At 32.2% G+C, this 19,193-nt stretch overlaps 1 protein-coding gene across 1 annotated transcript in view; it reads left to right on the top strand.

Annotated features, from left to right (window-relative positions):
- LOC135134368 (pikachurin-like) overlaps window positions 1-19,193 on the top strand; it is a 147,632-nt gene that overhangs the window by 124,444 nt on the left and 3,995 nt on the right. Inside the window, exon 7 of the mRNA XM_064063022.1 lies at window positions 4,961-5,295. Coding sequence (XP_063919092.1) covers window positions 4,961-5,295 — 335 coding nt within the window. The remainder of the gene's footprint in view (window positions 1-4,960; window positions 5,296-19,193) is intronic.

The following is a 19,193-nucleotide window of genomic DNA, read 5'->3' as shown; positions in this document are numbered from 1 at the left end:
CAGAAACAAATACAGAAATACATTCAAGAAAAGTAAAAAAGTACTTGTCCACTGAGGAGACACACAAAACAAAACAATTTATTATTTTTTTCAAAACCGCACATGCACAAAATTTACTCTCTTGTTTTGTCATAAACACTTTTTTTCATTCATAAATCGGGGGTGGTTATCTCTAAATTTTTCACTAAAATTGTATCCTTGTAAGCCAGAAGACGGTTTTTTATTGAATACTCCACCGAATTCATTATTTTTATTTCAAATCGAACAATTTCACTCTCGCCGAATAAAAATTAAAACCACAATTAAGTTACAGGAACTGGGCACTGTCGGAACAGTGCACTATTCCACTTCAATGCCGCGATAAAACGCACGGTTTCCATGGTAACGGTGTAAACAAAAGTCTAAAGCAGCCATGATTCGGTCTCCGGTTTTTATCAGCACTTCGTTATCATATATCCAAGACACAACATCTTTAGATGTAAGTGAATATAAGTTTTGATACATTTTATACAAATGGAGCGAGATAAAAATTAGTTTTGATAATTATGACACAAATTTCCGGATAATTTTTTAAATATTGAAAATTACTATTTGCTATGTCCAACGTATATGTAGATGTTGTAATTTTGGGGTGCACGTGCCCTTGTGCCCCTTGGCACCAGTCGCCCCTGGTAAAAGGTAAATTTTTTGACACCTGTTGAAGCATACTTTCTATAAACAGTAACCATGTTATAAAAATGAAAATGTAGTCAAATTGTTTTCTGTTTTTGTCACCTGCATCACAGAATTGTTTTTTTTTTATAAACTTAAAGCTAATTACTTTGTGAAGGATATTTATGATATATCACCAAAATTATATACAGGGTGAGGCAATAAACTCGCGGTTCTCAATATCTCATTAATTTATTAGAGATAGAAAAAAGTCAGGGTCAAAAATTATACGATACTTTGGAGTAGCATACATTAAAATTATTTTCGACTTTACAGAGTGTGAAATTAGTTCATTTCGGAAATTCCAATGGGACGTTGCCAAATTATTTAATTTTTTATTTTTTTAATCAAAGGTTCACAAAAAAATCAACAACCTTATTTTTCAAGATCTGTATTGCAATATTTTACAGAGGAAAACAGAAGTGCGTGTTTTGTTATGGTATCAATTAAATATAATTTTAATATACAAAAAAAAATAAATAAACTTTTCAGTTTTCAATTATCAATATTTTTTTTTCTTCACTTAAAACACCCTGTATTTTACTATTACATTTTACTCTATTTATTTTTTCTTTCTTTCGGCGTGTCCGTGGGTTCCTTAAAAAATTTAAAAATCTCCATAGCTGCCAATTTTATTATTTGTTACTCCTATAATTTATTTTTTATATAAACACTGTAGATTAAAACCCAAATTTATTTAAACTAAGGGAGCAGTACGGCTCAGATAGCCCCTAGCGCGGCACAGCGATAATGCTCATGAAGCAACGCTGTCCGCAGTCACTTTGTGGATAGGTGGCCAAGATCGCCATACCTATCTGAGCGGCTCGGTGCGTCTCCCCCCTCGACACCCAATGGGTAAAAGAGGGTAACAGATTATATATATATATATATATATATATATTTAAACTACAATACAGTACGTATATTTTTTTATCTTTTCACAAAATATTGTAAACCAGATTTGAAAAATAACTCTATTCCATTTTTTTTATGTTAAAAATTTTCAAAAAATTGGGATAACTTAGCAATGTCACATCGGAATTTCTAAAATAAACTAGGGCTATATCTAATAATAATTAATAAGATATCGAGGAGCGATAATTTATTAAAATGACTCACTCAGCCTATTAAATTTTAATGTGTCATTAAAAATTTTTTTAACCCTGATTTCCTCTTCAATAAAAACCCTCAAGAATAGACGAACTCAGTGATACGCAATATTACGAGTACATATTAATATATGTATTCTATTCATCTTATTCAAAGATCCACTAACAGCGTAATTTAAATCGAAAAATATACACGACAAAAAAATGTAAACTTTTTATTTATTGCTGTTATAATATTATGTGATATGCATGGTAGAGTAGAAATACTTTGAGAAGAATACACCAATACAACGTAGTGCACTGAAACTGGCCACAGCGTTCATTATTGTGATTCTTAGTGATTTAACCTAATAATGCTTCGTTTTGTCTTTTCAAAGTTTATGAGTGTTCTTCGTACTTTATTCAAATCACTTCCTTTCGGATCCAGAGAGTTCTTCAACTTTTGTAATGAAGGATTAGTACTAATGTCCCTTTTCTGAACGCAAATCATACGCCACTTGTCAAAGCCTAAATAACAGATTGTGATGGCCAACATGTTCTTCTCATAGTATTCTCACTCTATTAAATATAAAACTGCTTTATTTTGTTTGTAATATTGCTGCACTCCTCCACCGATTTCATTTGGAAAATATCAGCAAAAAGTGACATTTTTAGCGCATTTATTATAAATATATCATTGTTCCACAGATAATTTCAATTTATCAAATTGCCGTTTTCCTAAAACTGGATGTTTTGATAAAATTATGGAAGAACGGTAGTTATCTATATCTTGAGAACTTTATTTTGAATATATTTACAATATAGGTATGCGCATACTATTTTGCATAAATCTTGGAAAACGTAAAATTCGTTTTGAAAATAAAAACCAGTGCAATTTTTTATGACAGTATGAGTTAAATTTAAGATAAAAAACTGGTTTTTTTTCTGAATTCTGTGGAGTAAGTATTATAAAATGAAACAATCAACAGGTGGCTAAATGCTAACCATTTTCTTTTTGACAATAATGAAAACGTAAAATAAAAAATGAAGAGGAGTCAATTCTGGAGATCTAGCCGGTCGTGCAGTTGCTCCCCTCTGACCTATTCACGTAGCCGGAAAAACTTGCTTCAAAAATTAACACACTTAACGATTTCAGCAATTTGCTCCACCCAGTATATAATGTTTTCATTTTATGACACATTTTTTAAGAACCGTCGACATATTACAAAAAATCTGTACGTAAAATTCCATTTGATATCAAAAAATAGAGGCCGATAGCTTGGGTATGATAAACATTTACCTCCATTTTTATATATTATTCAGTATGTCATTAAACCTAGCTTTTAAAGTTTGTACCTAATATGCACTCATAAACACATTAGTGTTTCTGTGAAACAAATTCTTAGACAAAAAATATATTAATAAATATTCACCAACTTTTGTAGTTGTATCATCGTGGAATATTAATTTAGTAAATCACAAAAACAAATACAACAACTTCCAAAGTTAACTTTGTCCATGATCCCTTACACTGCTGAAATATCAAAGCAGCAAAAAAATCTAAATTCCACTCAAACTTCCTTCAACATTATTGAGGTTGCTACAAGTATTCGTGTTTCATTACCACAAAACCTGCCTAAACAGAATAAAGGAATAAATATTTATCGCAATGATTCAGCAATTCTCGTTTTTACTTGTAATGGGTACCTTTTTTGTAAATCGGATCGTATGGAATTTGGCGTTACTGGTTTGTTAGCTAATTGGTTAGCTACATTCAAGGGAACGGATAATACAGGGAGAACAGCATTACGATTCGATGAATAATTGATACCCATCGGATTTACCCAACTGTAATCGGTTTAAATTTATCAACGAAAGCTGGGAAACTATGCTACTGAGGTAAGAAACCTTTACATTAAGCTTTCACCTCCAGAATGCGTGTTAAATATTTCATGATGAAAAAAGTTGCGGCTACGGTTTTTAAAAATTAAAAAGGTTGAATGGTGGAACAAGATTCAGTACTTTTGTATGTATGTATTTTTTGGGGACCGGGTTAATTCTCTGGCTAAATCAAGTTGTTGAACATCAGTTATTCTGTTTATTTATTTTTAGAACAGGCTAGAAAACAAACAAGACTGGATCAATAGATGGCAACAACTATTTTTAGTTATCGCCTGATTTTCGTATTATATGACTCCTAATTATTATTATAACTATATTATTTATTATACTGACATGAATTAAAGTGAATGCAATGAACTATTTATTTTACTGAGTAACCAACGTTTTTACTACGTATTTATAAAAAAAAAAACTGAACATGTCCATCTTTGCTACCCACACACATATTTTACTGTTACCAGAAAGAATAAAGATTTTATTCATCATAGAGCAAACATTTTAATTTCTAAACTAAGTTGTAAAATTTAATATAGATTTTGTTACTAATCAAGTGTGGTCAAGACACTGATAAATATATTGTGCGTAATTAACAACGTTAAACCATCACGAAACATTAACTTTTTTGTACGATATAAATTTCAGTACTGAAACGCCCACTTTATTTAACTATTATGCAAATGACAGTCCACACAAGTACAACATTGTTTCTTTTTTTTTTAATTAACATAATGTCGTGAAAAAAGATATTTTACTTGATAAAAAAAATAGTGTCTTAATACGGTGCACGAAAGTATTAAGCTTCAAGTACAGGAAAACCTAACATCAATGTTTTCAGAGAATTTTAATTACATTGAACATGCGAACACGTTTTAACTAGTTTTATGTTATAAATTTAACATCGAGGCCAACTGTTGAGCGCAAATGAAGTTCACAAAAAACACTTAACGCAGAACTCATAAATATAAAAGAAAAGGAAAAACAATTTAACCCCAACAAACTTCTAAAATTTACACAGGACAACCTATTGCAGAATGCAAGAAGGAAGTCTGAATTTTGTATAGTTGCCGACATGTAAAACTTCCTTCCTCGTTGACGACAAGCATACTTGTCAAGCAAAAGTTATAAATCTCATTTGACAATAAGTTTGGCCTGTAAAAAACAGACAATCGAAATTAATCCGCTTAATGCTACAAGTTGCTCTTGAAAATAAAATTAGGTACTTTATTGATGATATGATAACGCTGTATATTTTTTTGCAGGTCAGAGTATCAAGAACCGGTCGTTTAGCCATCCTCTCCGTCGATAATCAATTACCCTCTGAAGTCCTCTCTCCCGGCGCCTTCACCCAACTTTCCTTGCCTTTAAACCTTTACCTCGGAGGCGTGCCAAACTTCGGCATCGTTTCTCCCCAAGTGCGCGTACGGACAGCCTTTATCGGCTGTGTCCAAATGGTAAATATCAACGGCAGAACCGTCCCCATTTTGGCAGAGGCCCTCGGCGGAGCGAACGTCGACAACTGCCCTCACCCTTGCATCGCAAGACCTTGTGGAGAAGACGGCGAATGCGTCCCCGAATTAGATTACTTCACCTGCAGGTAAATTTTATTTCGTATTTTAGTAACGTGTTCCAAGAAAGAACTGAAATAACAAAATCTTCATAATACAAATATACATACATATACGTTCTATGGTAACATATTAAACACGTTAAAGTTGATTGAAAATGTATTGAGTGGAAACAGTTCTTTTCTTACAAATAACGATCAAAATAGACGAATACGGTTTGTTAAAGCGAACGTCGATTTTCATTACATGCAACATATTTATTTGACTATTTCTAGAAAAATGTATAATTCTCTGTTTCGATGTTTGCAACGAAACAAAGTCAGGCATTAATTTAAATTATTACAATGGAAAAGCAGACTGTTGTAGTTAGTTAATAACACGGTTGGCTGGAGTAGAGCGATTTATGAGAATAAGCAGACGCAACAGCTATTTTATGCCTCATCAATGTCAGATGTAGTTTCGAATAGACCTGTGGAATTATGTTGCTTCCACCGTCATCGTGAATTTGACACTGAATTAACAAATGTTGTTATTGACTGATAATTATTGTTTGTGAAGTGAAGAAATATCTAATACACGTTTAAATATTCCTAGTTTCGTTATTCTTTTGTCCAATATTAATTACTACTTGTAGACGTATAAATCAACATTTTTTTATTGTTCGTCGTGTGTTCTTCATCTAAGTTTTATTCCCGTTTTTATTTGTCTTTCATTTTCTTTATCAGTTAGTTATGGTTTTTGAGTAAACAAGTTGAAGTTGCTTTACGTTACACTGGAATTATTTGCAACTGTTAGAATTTTGGGTCTTTATTTTTTCCTTACTTTAGCTCGCTTAAAATGAACAATTGCTCCTATATTCTTTGTAATGTATTTGCTTTAGCATTTTAATTGGATGTTACAAAGTATTTTAACTGTAATCTCCGCTGAATTTTTTTATTATTTTCTTTTGCATATTGTACATCCAAGATTTTAGAACTTAAATTGGTAAAGATAATCTCGTAAGTAAAGTGGTAGCGTTACGATCATTTTATGACATTACTTAGGAAACTTTATTTTGTTGAATCTTCAATTTAAATTTATTTGTTATACGAGTGGAGATTTCTAAGTAGCTTTTATACTATTGAATTGAAACACTTTTGCCATATGAGTGCTTTAATGAAAAATGGCGCTTGACTGACTGATTTTTCCCTGAATTAAAGTTTCTACTTTACTTACCATAAAAATTTTTGAATAGAACTGTCCTGGTCACTTAAAAGTAAACCATGAATTAGTACTTTTTAGTATTCGGATTGATGAGAAACTATTAAAATATACCGCATCAATTAACTATACTCGGAATTACTAAAAAATAAAAAATATAAAATGTGTTAAATTTTTGTAAAATTTTATTATTTCACTGGGCATTGGAATTCTGGCAAATAGTCGTTTAAATTATTCAAACCAAATGTTAAAAGTTTATTAAAACTGGATCACTTCCCCACACACATGTTAGGTACTTATGTGGTTATTGTAAATTAATTTTTTATGAGTCTAGAAAATCTAAAACATTAAAAATTCATTCATTACCAACTAATGCTAAAAATATACGCATGGTCTTAAATAACAATAAAAACGCCCAGTTGTAGGGATTATACAGGGTTTCTATAAGTGATTATCGGGTCGAAGTAGGTCATGGATGTGTGCCGCCTATCACTTTATGCGAATGTTACTCAATGCCCAAGGATTCACGACAGTTACCAGACGCATCTGTATAGCTGGTTGCCTAAATTCTTCATATCTCAAAAAAATAAAACTAATTCATTACAATAAAAAGAAAAAAATTCTATTTAATTTACAAAATGTCGTCAGTGCTTTGGACCCATTGTTCATTCCATGTTGCAACAGGAACTCCTGACTGCTGAGACAATCTTGCCAAAGGTGTTTATGGATTCTGATCGAGTCATTTCAAATCCACAACAACTTCCTTAGACACTGAAGGCCTTCCAGATTTCCCTTTATTGACACTGTCAGTTCGACACCTCAAATCATCAACAACTTCTTCAGATATTGAAAGGAGGAGATTTCCCTTTGTTGAGATTGCCAGTTCGAACAAATCTATAAATAAATAAATAAATAAATAAATAAATAAATAAATAAATAAATAAATAAATAAATAAATAAATAAATAAATAAATCAATAAATCAATAAATAAATAAATAAATAAATAAATAAATAAATAAATAAATAATTAATTAAATAAATAAATTTATTCACGGGAGACCCCTTTAGTACACATTACAATAATTAGTGCTGATGTAGGTGAATCAGATTAAATAAACTTAAAATTAAACCCAAATTACATTATTACATACATTAAATAACTAAATTCTCAATGCTAGATTTAAATTGTCTTAAGGACGGACCAAAAATTTCCACATCATATGCATTAACTTCCCGAGTTAATCTAGCTATTGGAGAAAAAAATCCATAATTCGTACGATGCAGCTTCGTGTGAAAAGTTGGATTGCTTCTCATCTGTCTTGTGGGGCAGTTTAAACTAAAAACAGTTCTGAACAGCTGATATAACCATTAAATAATCTAAAAGCATAAATAAGGTCAGTATGTAATCTTCTGCTTTCAAGAGTGCTTAAATTTAGTACGTTCCTTATATTCTGGTAAGTATATTCTTCTCTTGTGTACCCTAATTTCCATGCACAAGTGCGTAGAAACGAATTTTGAACCTTTTCCAAACTTTTGATATGGGTCATATACATAGGCGACCATACCACACTTGCATATTCTAAATGAGACCTTACAATGGAGCTATATACTAATTTATACGAATTGACGGAGAATAATTTCAATGATCTATTAATCAATCCAAGCATTATGTAAGCCTTACTAACAATGTACTGTGTAAGTGGAACAAAGCACAGTTTGGAGTCCATTATAATACCCAAATCACGAATTTCCGAAACCACCTTGACCGGTATCTGATTGATTTTATATGAAAAAACAATGCTATATTTAGTCCTATAAAAAGAGATTTTATAACACTTGTCAAAATTTGTTTCCATATCGTTCCATTTGCACCAATTTTCAACCTTTAGGAGATCACTCTGGAGAAGCGAACACTCCAGTACCGAAGATATACTCCTAAATATTTTCAAGTCATCTGCAAATAGAAGTATTCTCGAATATTTTACCGAATTGCCTATATCATTTATAAAGAGATTAAATAAAAGAGGCCCACAATGGGACCCCTGAGGAACTCCGGATTTTACAATAACTGCCTTTGAGAGGAATTTGCCGGTTTTTACTAGTTGAGAACGAGTTGTAATGAAGCTTTCTACCCACTTAACAAACCTATCATCAAAATTCATTGCATTAAGTTTATATATTAAAATTTGATGATTAACCCTATTAAACGCTTTTGAAAAATCTTCATAGACCGAATCAACTTGATTACCCCTCTCAAGACTGCTTACAATATAGTTTTGGTATATAAGTAGATTTGTTGAAGTTGATCTGCCTTGACAGAATCCATGTTGTTCATCGACGATTATTTGTTTACATACTACTTTTAACTGATCAGCAATTAATCGATCTAGAAGTTTTGGTAACACAGACTGATTGCAAATCCCCCTATAGTTTGTTATAAGCTCCTTGTCACCAGATTCGTAAATTGGTATCAAATAACTTGTTTTCCAAAAATCAGGAAATTTACCGGATGAAAGACCAAAAATTGCAGTCTATGCGATTGTTCTCCACATTTTATTGAAAACAAGAAAGATACAACATTTTGTGTTGGTTCGAGAGAGAATTTTGACATATGATCAACCAAGTGCTTTTAATCAATTGATGTCCGAACTCACAACTGAGGATGCAACTCCATTTTCAAATTTTTGAGAGTAAAACAACCCGAGTTTGAAAAGTTAGCTTGTAAAAATTGGACCTTCAGTAACAAAGCAAGATACCAAATTCAGATTAGGCATTAGTGTTCGAGAATGATTTGCCCTAACGTTCCCGTGTACATACTAATTCGATCTTCAATTTGTTTTCAGTCAATGTTTCCGACAGCTTCACCAAAGTAGACGCGGAGTTAACTAAAGTAATTTCTCTCAGACACGTCGGATCTTATCAGTATTTACACCTGTTACCGGACATACATATATTACCGATGTGCGAAACACGTATGTCAGACACAAATTCTGTACCGTTTACACTAGCCACAATTACTGTCCGACATATCGTGTGATAAATGTCAGATGTAAACGTACCATAAGTTATAGGATTTCGGGTGAAAACTCAGCTAAATAAACGATTTTTTGATTATGAAATTGTTTAGATCAGTTCATGGTCTTATTATTTTTCGAGCAATCTTAAGAAGTTTGTAATAGAAGCCATCCAGCGAATGACTAGTACTACTCCTACACGTGAAGTTTATGAATCCGTCTTCAATTTTTATCTACATATTTTTAGAAAAAAAATTAAACTTCTTAAGTCTGAGTTTTGCCTGCTACTCTAGACTGTCTACCGATCATAATTAATATTTGTAAAAAAAAATTGAATGTGCAAACCCGAAAACGCCTTTATAGCACTAATATTTGTAAATTACATTTTTCCAGATTTTTGTTTGAAAGTGTAGAAATTAAACAAAGAAAATAATTCTTGCAAGAACGGCGCTCTACCGCAATGCATCTTGGACGAAGCTCAATTTTTAAACTTATTATAATAATGTCGGTTACAAATTTTGTTGCCTGTTTAATGAGTCTTTCTCCATGTTCATTAAATAAAATTCTTAAAGTACACCCTAAGGGTAGATGTTAAAAAAAAATTATCCACCACAAAGAACAAAAGCTCCACCAGTTTCTAGTTAATCTCAGACACAGATACTGTTACGAAATAAACCCATACGCCGTCCCGATACGACGCCTATGGGTTTTCTGGAGAGCTTTCTAGAATGTATGGCGATGATGGGTGACGCATCATCGGTGACGGCGCAAAGCGGCGCTCGCTAAAGAAAAACCGGGAAGCGGAAGTCGCGATGGGTACTGGATCGCGGAATTTCTAGAAAAGTATGGGTTTAAATACCACATACCTTTGGAGAACGATTCATTCAGTGGAGTCCAGTAAATGAGAGACTGAGTCTAGTCAAATCCATTGCAATCGGGTCGAAATTATTCTGTACATAACCGCTGTGTACATTTGTATTACTGAAAAATAAATTGTTGAGTTTTACCCACGCCGATTTTAAATTACCGATCAACATAACAATACCATTTATCGTTCACTGTTCAAATGCACATCGTACATGAATCATTCAGAGTTAGAGGCAAACTTCCCTTAAGAGGAATCAGGACCGTGCCGTTGAGTTTTAGAGGGGTTGGTGGGACGAAAAAAACGTATTGTTGGAGGCGGCGTTAACGGCCACCCCACTACTGGATTATTGGTACCGTCTGTGAAAAAGTTCTTACCAGAATCTAAACGATACCGATGCGTACCTAATGTAACCCGAAACCCGCCGCTATTGAGTGTCAACTGGGTGTCGCAGATAAATGGCATAGTATAATTAAACAAATTCCGCTCTGATAAGGAAACTTCAATATTTAGCGTTAACAGAAAGCAGCAGAATTTGTTGATTGTTACTGAATTATATATATTAATAATTGTTTTACTTTTTTCCCTAAAGGTGACTTAATTTTAAACAGCAATAAATCAGTTTAAGCCTATTATATGTATGAATATTTGGGTTCGCTGATGTTAATATTTTATTGATACATCGCTATGTAAAATTGCGTAAATTAGTGACAAATAACCATAAAACCAGTAGTTTCAGAGATTATCTTTCTGTCTAATAACAACAAAGAGATGGAAACGAGAAAAGAAGTAAAAAAAAATTGGTCTAAAGAGTTTAGACAGTACTTCCCTCGCTGTCGGAAACTTGACGACTTTAAAAAAAAAAAAATGCGAGGACGTCATCAACATTTTTGCGAGGACACGTATATCAGTTGGGATAGATGTAGTGTAATACTAAGAATAAAATTATTATATTCCCAAATTTTCGTGAAAATGAATTGGGTCGTTTTGAATATTGATTTGTTATAATCAATAAAATAACGAAACAATTTACTCACGTATACGGCGCCGGTGAGAGGCAAAAATTTATAATTTACTGTGTATTATACCGCGTGTCTGGAAAATGGCGGATTACCTCTTCAGTACATTATATACGGGTGTTTCGGGAGTCCCGAAAAAATAATAAAAAAATTCTTTATGATGTAGATTACGAAAAAAGCGTAATTTTATAGAAGTAAAATTGGCAACACTGCACACACCTAATGCGTGAATACTTCCGGCTTACTTTCTGGTTTCTTAGTAACGATGGTGACTGAAATCCACCCTCGCTTTATATCAGGCAAACATTGTTGTCAAATGGAATTTTATCAAATTATTACACAAACAACACAGTAATATCTTTGTGCATTCTAACTGAAATGGTAATTTTAAAGATGGTCATGGGCAAGAGAACTATTAACTAAAAGTTTTATTACTAGTTATTTTGATAATGAATGTGTTGTTTAGTTGTGAAACGTAGCAAAAGGCCTAATTTTAAAATCATTATAACTCTAACAAAATGTGAGAAGGATTTTTTTTACTATTTTTCCTAGACTCACCAGTTGATTGTTACGAGCGTAGCGGAGAATTAATCCGCCATTTTCCAGACACTCGGTATATGCAATATTTAATTTAATCGAAAAAAAAAAACTCAAAAACAGCGAAAAAACTTTATCGTACAACGAGAGACAGCTAGACATAATATGAATATACATGTATATTTTTAAAAATTAATCAATGAAAAAAGTTAGATACTAATTAAAGAACAGTTAATGTTTTCAAAGTTTTATATCTTTAGAAAAACAAAAGAATCTAGGTTTTTTCTTGAAGCGCTTCTGTAAAATATGGGTCCCTAATGCGCATATTTCGAGTGTGACGAGGATCAACATGTTCGGGAAGAAGACAGTCTTTATAAAAATTAACCAACTTCCCTTCCATCTTTACTTTCCAAAAGTCATCGTCTCGAGTTATATTTTCCAATTTTAGTGGTTCACTCTCCGAGGTCCAGACTGCAAGTATACATTTTTTCCGATTTGTTATCCTCAGTTGTCCCTGGATTTGATAATACCAGGAATGATTTTTATTGATTGACATATCACTTCTCCAAAATGTGATTTTTCTTTTGGAAATCGCAACATCTATTGGAGTATTAAATGCTGAAAATGGGCATTTTATCTCTACAATGACGTCATTTCCAATTAACCCATCAGGTGACGCACCCAGGAATGGATACTCATTATCTATGAACAGTCCACATTTGTTTATTAGAGAATCGAGCTGGTGTTCCAATTGCTGACGTGCTTGCTCTTCATACATTCTTCCATGTTTAACAGCATCTACATGATTTAATATCTCTTTTGAATCGTATAAAAGACTGCGAACTATATTTATGCAACTAGTTGTAGAACGTCTTGCACATACTCGATAGAAATTGGAAGCTGTTAGTCTTTTTCTTCTTTCTTCGATCCATAAGCCGCTTTCTGCCTGTAACGTGGTACTAGTTTCTAAATTTATTTTCTCATTTTTTGTTAATATAAGCGAATTTAGAAACACCTCTTTTTCTTTCTCGAATAAATCTATATCCATATCCGGTTGTTGGCAGTATACACCATAGTCAGGATCTTTAATATTTTTTTTAATTTGTGGTTTATAAGTAACTTTTTTTTTATACTGCAATTGTCGCTTGGATTTAGATAATCTTTTTAACTCAAATGTACTTTTGATTTTTGTTGGACTTTTACCTACGAGGTTTTTGTGAATAAGATAGTGAGGTCTTTTTGTGTTGTGACTAATTGCAGCAAAATAACACCGTGATTGATAAGATCCTCCTTTCGAGTAATTTATTCTTTTACCTCCTATAAATTTTGCAATTTTCGAATTAAATTGCTCTACTATATTACTGTCTAGATCTTGAATTAAACTTCTGGAATGCTGCGATAACTGTTTAACAATTGCCATCAACTTATTATAAAATTGAGGTGAAGCCTTTAATGTACTAATTAAATTGTTGTCTTCATCATCGCGCTTACAAAAGTAACTACTGCAACTTTTATGACATCCAAAAACATGTAAAATGCTATTTTCTATATCATTTTTTAAGTTTTCTATCTGATTGGAAAGAAGTTCGGGTTCATTTTTCCTTTGATTAATAGCACATTTAACAGCTGTTCTTAATTTCATTATTTTATGTTCGGTCAAAAGTTTTCGCATTTTCAAAGGATAATGTGTGTCTATGGTCAATTTTCGTAATTTATTAGCGTAGTTGCGGAGAAGATGGTTCCTGCACTCTATTTTCTCTATAGTTATATCTTTGTATGGTCTGGCTTCAATAAGTTTTTTGTAGGTGCTACTGTCACCATCAGCCACAAATTTTGTATATTTTAACCCATACATGGATATACTTTGTTTGAAAGCTTCCACGATCGCCGTTGATTCCATGCCGGCAGAAGTTCCTTTATAATTTCTAAAACATTGATGCTGCTTAGGTTCTTCACGTTTTTCTTGAGCCATGATGCAAATTACGCAAAATTTATTTTTGATGCCTAAATATAATACTTCACCCGTTTGAAGGCCCATAACAGCCGCGGTTCCTGACAAAGCATTGTAATTAGTTCTATAACTTCTCTTAGACCAGCTGCCATCTCCTACCACTGTAATACACGGTATACCGTCTTTATCAACATGTCCTTTTTCTATTGCAATTTGTTTTTCTTTTTCAGCAGACTTTTTCATTTCTTCCAATGCAGTTTTTTCTATAACCTTACTAACTGTGTCATGATGTTTTTTGTAAGTCTTTTCATCCATACAAGGAATTTCCATAGAGGACAAAAATTCTTGCAAATTATAAAAACCACACCCAATACTCATGATACCTTCCACACAAGATGTATTTATGTTAATAGTTTTAGTACATTCTTGCACTATATTTTCGCTACTACTTTCATTTTTTCCCTCAAAAGGATTTGTGTGTATACTAAGATCGACGTTACACATATTGCATCTAAAAGTAATGATAGAATTTAATCCAAGTCGAGTCTCCTTACGACATTCTAAATTTGTTATATCACAGCCAAAAACTTTATTGTGGCAGCTTATGGTCTTCAATGAATCCACAAAATGTTGAAGGTGAACCACACGTCTTCCAATAAGAGTTTCATTAGAAGATTTTGTTGAAGGACCCTCTGAATTTTTTTCACAGCTCGAAAAAACATAACTCTGTAAGTAATATTTATACAAATTAAAAAAAACACGTTAAATACTACACTTACTTCGGAACTCTCTACTTGTTCAAAGTCTTCAATGTGTGCGGAAGACGTAGAAGGAAAATTTAATCTTTCATTACATGTGCTACTAAAATAAAAAAATGAAGAGTAAAGAATGCATTTTTAATGTAGTAAAGACCTTAGATCATATAATAAATAGATACCACCATGCTGTGTTCTTTCCCTAGGACAGCCTGTGACGACATCCTCCTGTCACACATCTCTCTCGTGCATGGAGGGATTACAATGAAGCTATCCTTGCCTGATCACTATTTGAATTTTGCGCGCCTAAGTTTTAGGAAGTATGTCTGAACTAACTTCGGAAGAAAGATGTTGACAGCTTGATTTTATAAATAATTCACAGTAGATAACGAAAGCAATAGTAAATTATTGGGCAGCAATTGTGATCCTTTATGACTACATCACTTAAAATAGGATCTTTGTTCTAAATTCTAAAATTGTTTTTTGTGCAACAACTCGAAAGAGAGGTTAGAAGAAACATCTGTCAAAAGCGACTTGTTGCGCTGGTGCGGTACAAGGATGGAAGTGAAATAGACATATACAGATGAAATGCATATAACAAAGATGAAGATGTGGTGATCTCACAAGGATAGCATTATACTACTCCCCTGGACGTAGAAAACGACAACAGATAGCTTCATGTCTAGTCACACCTTTCAGTTTGAGTATTGGTATCTATTTATTATATGATCTAAGGTAAAGACACACTCATACCTCTCGTTATTAGAAGGTTCTCCATTATCAGATGCTGATGTTTTCTTCGAGGTTGTACTTCTATTAAGGTAGGGTAAACCAGCTCTTTTACACCTTTAAAAAATTAGTAGATATAGAAATTGTTTTCCAAAATATAGGTACTAAGATAAACATTGATATAATACATACATTTATCGAAAAAAACAGAGCAAATGAGAGTGACATAAATGTCTCATTCCCATTGCTTTTTATTGATCTATGAGAAGCTGATTTGCTAATCTTGCCCCGTGTTTTTTTAAACCATTAATTGTATGTACGGGTCGCTAAAAAGTATGGAAGCAGTTGAATATCGCGAGAACGGTTTATCAGAATTCATTGAAATGTGGTACAAAAGTAAAAATATTTGAACTCTTTAGTCTAAAATACTATTCAAATTTTGATCAATATTTGTTTTATCGACATTGATTTTTTTTTAAAACACGAAGGGTCAAATTTAATATTTTTTAAAAAAGAAATTTTTTCTGCAATCAGTAATGTAACACATGTCTTTCTTTCTTTCAAATAAATGGCAACAAAACTATTAAAATAATACAATTTGGATTTTTTTGCTTGTATTTCAGTTAAATTTTTAAAATTATTATTAACTTTTATTTAATTTTTCTATCAACGCACAAGTGGTAAAGAACCAATGATAGGTAAAGACAACATTTCCTATAAGCCAAATAAAATTCACATATTCCAAATTGTATTTATTATTTTAATGTTTTTTTTAGTGCAAATAAAGAAAGAATTAAATTTGACCCCTCATGCCAATTAAAAAAAAAATCAAGTTGTTTATGGAACTTTGAATACTATTTGAGAGGAAAGAGTTCAAATACTTTTACTTGTATACCATCAAATGTCAATAAGTTCCGTTAAATCGTTCTCGCAATATTCAACTACTTCCTTACTTTTTAGCAACCCTGTATGTATCTACGATATCAAATAAATTTTAACTAATATACACCAATTTTTATGTATCTAATTACATAATTGTATCTTACCTGTTATAATTTACTAGATTTGTACACTTCCGACGTTTCGCGGATAAAAAAAGTCCTGTTTTGTTTCCTTTCCGTTTTACCATTTTGAAATAACTACACTGTCACAACACACTAAATTCACTGATAAGGTATCCGTAGTGGTATTCAAATTCTATATAATACTTACAACGAGTTGAAAGACAGAAAAGCACCTGAACTAGGTAAAGCTTTGAAACAGATTATGTAAAACCAGTTGACCAGACATCAAGTAGCGCAAATTCGGCATATTTGCAAGTTTATCTTATCTACAATATGCATTCTTTTCTTTTATTTTATACCACCATCGCCTACAGTTTTTAGATAAGCTTATTGAAGAAGAAGAGAATTGAGTTTTGAACGCCGGCAACGAGCAAGCAACGAAATATTGGGAATAAAACCTTTATCGGTCGCTAAAATTAAATCCGGATTGTTTCCTGTAGGGGTACCGTCATTCTGTAATATATAACTGTCATCACAAATTTTAACGAATTAGGGAATGGTACCCCAACCTGGGATGTCATTATTTAAAAATTTTTTAAATAGTAAAAATATATATTCTATTTGACGCACATAAAAATTTCTTTGTGTTAATTAATCCTTAATCTATATTTTAAATTTCTATTTTTTCAAATAACTGAGGAGAAGAAAAAATCAATCACATAAGCAGTAGAGGCTCGCTACTTCCGGTAGAAACGTCAACTAAACTAACATACGCTATGCTTTTAAAGCATTCAGATACATCGTAAACAATTTAAATTTTTTAAATATAAGCCTCTCTCGTCACTACTACTTATTTCAATACAAATCGACTTTTGAAGTGGAATGTACTTTTGAAACTTTCATCAAATTACACCAGGAGGCAGCACATCCCATTGACGTACAAATCGTTTTGTAGATAGTTTGTACTTCTATCAATTTTCTGGATAAACAAGGTATTTTCAAAAAATAATTTTTACCATCGTTACGACAAAACTTTAATCTATATGTCTCTAGTGTTACTTTTTTAAAAATGTTCCTATATTTCATAGAAACTAGCATCTTAACCAAGCCAAATAGGGCTAACTTTGTAAGATTGTATTTCCTTTCTTTAATTATAAATCAAAAAACTAACACTACAGACGGATGAAGTAGCATTTTTTCTTTAACTTATTAAAAAATTATTGCAAAGCAATGCATTTTTGGCTTTATTTTAACGGAAGTATTGTATTTGTATTGAGAAATACTATTACATATTAGTCTCTAAAATATGGGTCAAGTATATCAGAGATGCTGTAAATATCGACTTGTCTTTAAAGGCTAACGTTGATTTAGCATTACGAACAAAGACAACTCAAAGAGACGAACCCTGAGGATTCTTGTTTGCGATAAACCAACGAAGTATATTTTGTTCAAAGTTGAAACGAAAATAAATAGGTTCGAAACTTCAAAAATAAATAAACAAAGAATCAGTGTAAGTTATTAGTTATTATAATACTGAGACATTGCGTGGTGGGATAGAACTTCTCCTGCGTAATCTGACATATTGTCTGTCAAGTGAATTTTAAGTAATAGCAACTTTTTTTCTGGACACGCACATATTCTTAGTACATTAAATATTTGACTCATAGTATTCATAACATACTTACTTATAACGTGTGTATAACGATTATGTCGTAGTCACAATTATACAAAAACCCGGCATGTTAATTAAAGAACAAATGAGAACATAGTTTTTGAGTGTTGATGATACCATTACCAGTATTATCGACATGGGATATGATGTAGCAGTCACGGAAAAAATGTCGATTGAACAATGTGATAATCATGTCATAGTTGAATCGCGATAGTATTCCTAGAGGAGCAATCTCGTTTTGTTGATGGTAAAAATGCACTAAATATTTCCTATTTTACTCATGGATGAATCGTGAAATCGTGGATTCATCACCACGATTCCCAAAGCAAATCCCAAAGCAAGACACGGAGACAAGATTCGCCAGAGCAGGCAAATTCAAAATAATTCCGTCTACAGAGAAAATAATTTTAATTGATTATTTGCATAAACGAACTCCAATTACGTGATTTTATTACACGCAATTGCTTAATTAATAACGAAATTACACCGTACATTAAGAGACAGACAACGAGGCAAATTCAGACGAGGTGTGTTGTTTCATCAAGATAAACACATCGTCTGTTGCAATATCTGTCATTGCTTAAGCTGGCTTGGAATTAATGAAACATCCACGCCGTTATTCAAACCGAGGCAACTATCAGTTGTTCCTAGTTATACTTACGTGAAAGATTTTTAGTTAACAAAACAAGTTGTTTGACGAAATTGGAATCACAATTAGGACAAGTGAGGAAACTATGTTAAAAATATTTTTTGCTTTCTGGAAAGTGTAGCAAACGAATTGGATCAGCTTTATGAATACCAACGACGGTATAAAAGGATGTGTCACCATGAAAGGTCCATTTTTAAACATCGTGCTTCTAACACGAAGAAAATCAATGGACGTCATTATAAAGAACGTGTGTGTCGATGCAATACTAAAAGAGAAATGCATCTTCGTTAAAAAATATTGTCAATATAAGTTTGAAATCTATGAATGACTTTAAAGTAAATGTTTCTTGGGTCAATACAATACAACGAGTGGTCCAACAGCGGTTTATTTCTTGTACAAATAATAATTCCAAACTGATTTATTTGTTCACTTGAATAAAATATACACCGTATGCTTTGAAACTGTTTAATGAACGAAAGAAAAATTAATTAACAAAACGTATATTTTTTTCATTTTGAGTTAATCAATGTA

Source organism: Zophobas morio, unplaced genomic scaffold (assembly GCF_036711695.1).
Source record: "Zophobas morio isolate AGI-343-1 ecotype UQ-CSIRO unplaced genomic scaffold, CSIRO_AGI_Zmor_V1 ptg000023l, whole genome shotgun sequence".
Lineage (NCBI taxonomy): Eukaryota > Metazoa > Arthropoda > Insecta > Coleoptera > Tenebrionidae > Zophobas > Zophobas morio.
The sequence above is the reverse complement of the archived record's forward strand: the minus strand, read 5'-3'. Positions and strand labels throughout refer to the sequence as shown.